The sequence below is a fragment of the Carlito syrichta genome, unplaced genomic scaffold (genome assembly GCF_000164805.1).
Source record: "Carlito syrichta isolate Samal-C Ts95f unplaced genomic scaffold, Tarsius_syrichta-2.0.1 Scaffold315966, whole genome shotgun sequence".
NCBI classification, from domain to species: domain Eukaryota; kingdom Metazoa; phylum Chordata; class Mammalia; order Primates; family Tarsiidae; genus Carlito; species Carlito syrichta.
Window position 1 is genome coordinate 167671 of NW_007260062.1, and position 5496 is coordinate 173166.

Below are 5496 nucleotides of genomic sequence, written 5' to 3' on the forward strand. Positions count from 1 at the left end.
AGAGAGAGAGAGAGAGAGAGAGAGAGAGAGAGAGTTGAATATAAGGAACCCACAGCAAATCTGTTGCTCGTTTGTGGAATCTGGCTGATCTCACAGCCAATCCCTCCTCTCCATTCTCCTCTAGCTCTGGACCCCAAGAATGTCTTTCAGAGCAGAACCCAGGATTTCATCAGGAGCTCAGCTTTGGATGTCCACTAATATCCCCAGGTGTTTGACTGCCAGCTGTAGTTGCTCTTCCTTCTCCCTCTCCCCTCTCAGCTGCTCTCAGATGATATCTCAGCTATTCCCCAACCCCTTTCTACTCCAATGACTGTCACTGAAATAGGGACATAGGCAAGCAGGAAAGAGGGGGTTATGATTACGGAAAGTACATGTGGGGTGGAGGGAGGAAATGTCTCAACAGTCCTACAGGGGAACGGCCAATAGGGTAATTGGGCATGTGACAAACCAATCCTTTAGAGTACACTGGATTCCTGGAAATGCTACCTGAGCAACCCTAGCCTGTGCCAGTTGACTTGGTGTGTGTGTGTCGGGGGGGTCATCTAGGCACAATTCATTCCCACTCAGGGACCTAAGACATGTTAGGAGCCTCAAATCCATTCCTAAACATTTTCTGATAAAACGTTTCCCCTGCGGAGACCCAAAGCTTCAGCCACATGACACAAAAGAGCCAAGGGGCAGCGACTGCAGACGGCGGGAGGAGGTGAGAGAGAGAACCCATTTTTTATCATTTCCGCTCATCCAGAGCTTTCAGCTGTAAGTGATGGAGAAGGAAGGCGTGAGAAGTGGGAGGTGTGTCTCTGGGCTCAAGAAAAAAGGAGTAAAAAAAAAAAACCAAGAACATAAAAACATTAAAGAAACATCAGTGTTCTCTTAGGCCTGTTATTTTTATTATCAGGAAACATTGTCAGAATGACAGGGGTCACTTGTTTCCCCTCTTCCTCAAATTGCTGTCATTTTATTCCTCTAGTACCCTTCTTGCTCTAAAACCTAGCCCAAGTTCTCCCACGGCGCCCTCCTTTGCAACCGGCACCAGAGTCTGTCCTGCTAAGTATATGCAAGATGGGCCTTTCCGAGTGCTTCCCCTTTCATTTGATTCTCACCACAGCTTTGTAGGGCAATGGTTCTAAGTCTCATTTGTGATCTAGGGGAACTGGGATACACAGAGGTTCAACGAGTTGCCCAGGTCTCCAAGTTGCATGCTCGGATCTTCCCAAGGAGCGGTGAGGCACCAAGCTTTGGCTGCCAACCTCCTCCAGCCACCCAGGGTGGTGGCCTGTACTCTGCCTACTGGCTATATGGCATCTGCTGGAAGGCAGGTAACCATGACAGGCAGGAAATTCTGGGGACCAGGCTCAGATCTTCTGGCCCACTGCTTTGGAGAGATAGATGGCTATGATCACCAGAATACAGTCAAGCAGAGCAGGAAGGCGTTAAACCCCCCAACCATATTCCCAGGTCCTACTCAGAGGATCCAAATCTGAGGTCAGGCTTTCTGCTTTTTTTTTCCAGGTCCCTGCAGGAGACAGGGGTGACATTTTGTATACTTGGGCCCAGGAAGGAGACTCTGATAGATGCAAGGCAGTGTGCTGCTGAAACACGAATAGACTCCTGAGAGGACTCCATGCAACTCTATCACTCAGACCTTTGTTGAGGTACTCTCAGATGTCAGATTTCCCAGTCTCAGAAACCCCCAAGAGACAGTCTCAAACCTCCCCTTGGGAGTCTATTCCCAGATTCAATACCTATCTTAGTCTGTTTTGTGCTGCTACAACAAACTACCTGAAACTGGGTAGTTTATAAAGAACAGAAATTTGTTTCTCACAGTTCTGGAGGCTGGGAAGTCCAAGATCAAGGCACTGGCATCTGGTCTGGTGAGGGCCTTCTTGCCGCATCCTCATATGTGGAAGGCAGGAGGGCAAGTTAGTCCAATGCTGAGTGAAGCCTCTTTTAAAAGGACCTTAATCCCACTAATGGGGGAGGAGCCCTCATGGCCTAATCACCTCTTAAAGGCTTCATCTCTTATTACCATCACATGGGCAGCACCTGAATTTTAGAAGAGACACATTTAAACCATAGCACTACCTTTACTGTCTAGTGTCTGACTTAACTTCTTTTTGGTACATTTTAATGTGTTTGATGATCCAATTGGCATGAAGTGTTTTATTCTCATTCTGCCACATCCATTATGCTTAGGAGGCTGGATGATTGTTCTCCTTAGCCCAGTGAAATTGAGTCTGTCAGGATCTTTATTCCTTATGTGATGATAATATGCCAATCCTGTTTGGGCTTGGCTTCCTCTCAGGGTGGACAGTGTTTCCCAGCTGTGCTCCAAGTTATGCTCACCCTCATTCCAAGCTCCTACTGGAGACTGAGCAAAACCATCACCTGATTTGCTCTCAAGTCAACCCTTGGTAATTCCCACAAAAGTGTACGCAAGCAAGACAGAAATACCATTGTTGTCTCAGAGAAAGAGATGGGCTTGTGCCTGTGGGTCTGGGCCCATGGCTTTGTGAAGACCAAACTCTCACAAATGGCCAGCCAACTGAGCTTAGTCGAGTAAGTGGGCTTATTTGCTGGTCCCTGGTCATGACTTGAGTCATTCAAAGAACAACATTAAATGTAAACAACATAATAAATCTTAGTATTAAATTCTACAACCTTGAGAGATATCAGAGAATAGGTTAAAGGTAGCATGCAACAAGACCATTCCCTTCTCTTGTCCCTTCAATCTGTAATAAGGTTTTCCAGAGCCACTAATAAGCCAAGGGGGTGTCTGAGACCTCATTACTCTCATTCCTTGCCATGGAAATCTCTCATGGTAAGTGATGGAATGCTATACAGTCTTCTCCACTCAGGCAAGAGGCTTCTTCTTCTTCCAACCCAGTCCCTATAACATTTGGCTGGGGTGACTGAGGCTGTGGGGCTGCAGGCAAATCCAGAATTGAAAGGCCAGCACTCATTCTTTCTATGACCGAAGCACAGGTCTCTTATGATGTAGCTTCATACACCACAGCTTGTCCAAAAACTCTGGGGACTTTCGACACAGTTCTGGTGGCAGGCAGGCTAAGCAATCCCGTGCACATATTTTACAGCACCCGTTCCCCAATCACAGTGCACATAACGCAAAGCACTCACATGCAAGCCCCTCCCACAGGCATGCCTAACTCCAGGCACAGTAGCTGTGAGGTCACTCCTCTCTTTTCCACTTAGAAAATCAGAGTGGAATGCCAGGGAGTGCGTGGTGAGTGATATTATTATAGGGGTAACCCCGAATCCACTCAACCCTAGTTTTTCAATGTGAAATACTGGCAACTCTTGGACTATTATGAGTAACAAAGGACCCATAACCTCTTCACAGTCATAACAGGGTACTTGAGAACTCCTGCCTGGTACCATGAGAAGTCTCCAACCTTGAGGTTGAGCCTACCCTAGGCTCAGCTGGAGGCTAGAGCTGAGCTAAGAACAGAGCCCAGGATTATTGTCACTCCTGATCCACAGAGTTGAAGTTCTGTGTGACACCTTGAGATTTCTGAGAACTTTCAGCCCCTGTTTATTTTTAGCCAAGCAAACTTCATGCCTGAAAGTTGCTTGGTGACTTAGAGAATCAACATATGGAAATTATCCAGGGGGGGCGATGTCCTGAGATGACTAGATGCTTCCAGACCTCAGTGCCAGTGACACCTAGGCAGTGTTTCCTCTAGCCTCCCATTTTTCTGCATGCTAGGCATCCTTTCAGGTTTTTTCATAACAGAGCCTAGTTTCCATCAAAACGCCCTGACTGCTTAAGAAGACAAGCACTAATCTTTTTTTATTTTTTTCCATGCCCACAACTGGTCACACAGGATACATCTCCACCTACCACAATCCACGTAGCCTTGCCCTTGAGCCAGATTTGTCAAAGATGATGATGGACTGCTAATAAAAACACATCTCAGGTGTACTGATGGGCAGGAAGTCAGGCGAGACAATGACTTGCTGCCCTGCTATGCTAATGTGTTGGCCAATTCATAGGAGGTGACAGCTGATGCTGTAATGATAACTTCGAGGGCAGTGGCAACAGGAAAGTTTTCTAAAAATGACTTTTATTACAAGGCTTTCCAGAGTTTGGCTATACCCAGGCATTATGTCATTAGGAAAAACTGATGCCTCTCAATAGAGAAAAAGAAATCTGTTCCCAAAGTAGAGGCATTCTGAAAGCTATTAGCTGTCTCCTTGAAATCACAACATTGAAGATTTCACAGCAACAGCACCAACACACTAAAGAAGTATGAGGAGATGTTTGACTTTCTGCATTCTTTATTACTCATCCCTCTAGTAGGGGGGACGTGAGGGAGGAGAGGAAAGATGGAAAGGCTTTTTTAAAAAAAATTCATTCACATTTAATAAAGGAAAGCGTTTTAAAAATATTTAAAAACAACATCTCTCTAGTCACTGGCAACATTGTATACTGTATGTAGCATTTGTCCTTCCAGGGGCAGAAGACTTGATGATCTGAGTATGGATTATCCCCCAGTGTCTGAAACCGATCAACTTTTTCAGCCTTTTTTTCTTTTGTGACATCAATTGTTCCTGCATTGTTTTAGTCAGAGACAAAGACTGTTTGCCTTTCCTGCTCTCCCATGGGAGCTGCCCAGCCTAGACTGGAACAGCATCAAGGAGCTGGGTGGAAGGAGAGGTCTGAAGATTGTGCCCTACACTCAACCCTTTCCCTCGGTCTCTGGCCATTAACCTCTGTGTCTCTGAGGCTTTGCAGCTGCCACCACTAAGGAGAAAGGAGCTGGTTTGGTTCTGGATTCTCTCTCACCAATGCCTGAGACTTTGATAATCAAGAGTTGACTATACTAAGAAGGATAATGAAGATGCTTTACTCCTATTTGGTAAAATAATAATAAAGAGCAAATGGTCAGAAACTTGAACCCCTGGGCTCCCACTCACGTTCATGGTTCCATTGATCTCTGCCACCGACTCATCATCTGTAGGGAACTGATAGATCTGGACTCCATTGCTGACAAGCTCGCTGGTGATTTTGATTTTGAACTTTGTTAGCTCACTCTTAGAAATGGCATCTGATTTGGCGATGATGGGGATGATGTTCACCTAGGGAAAGGAGGAGCAAAGTGGAGTCACTGTTGGTTATCTGTAACTGATAGCATGACCTGAGACTTCCCAGCTGCCAGAGGGAGTAGCTCAGCCCAGTGGTCAAGGACTGGCCACCTCTGTAGCCAAATAACAATATAATAGGCCAGGCAACAGTGGCTCATGCCTGTATTCCCAGCACTTTGGGAGGCTGAGGCAGAAGGATTGCCTGAGCCCAGGAGTTCAAATTCAGCCTAGGCAATATAGTAAGACTTCATAGCCGGGTTGCTCGGTGGCTCAGTCTGTAATCCTGTGCCTTGGGATGCTGAGGTGAGTGGATTGCCTGAGTCCGCGGGTTCAAGACCCGCCTGGGCAGGCGAGACCTCATCTCTACAATAAATCAAAAAATCAGCCGGA

At 46.3% G+C, this 5496-nt stretch overlaps 1 protein-coding gene across 6 annotated transcripts in view; it reads right to left on the reverse strand.

Annotated features, from left to right (window-relative positions):
* Positions 1 to 5496, reverse strand: part of SEPT6 (septin 6) — a 72007-nt gene that overhangs the window by 24900 nt on the left and 41611 nt on the right. For all 6 annotated transcript variants that reach the window (XM_021706744.1, XM_008073611.2, XM_021706746.1 and 3 more), the window contains one exon: positions 4939 to 5100. In XM_021706744.1, the coding sequence (XP_021562419.1) occupies positions 4939 to 5100 (162 nt within the window). The remainder of the gene's footprint in view (positions 1 to 4938; positions 5101 to 5496) is intronic.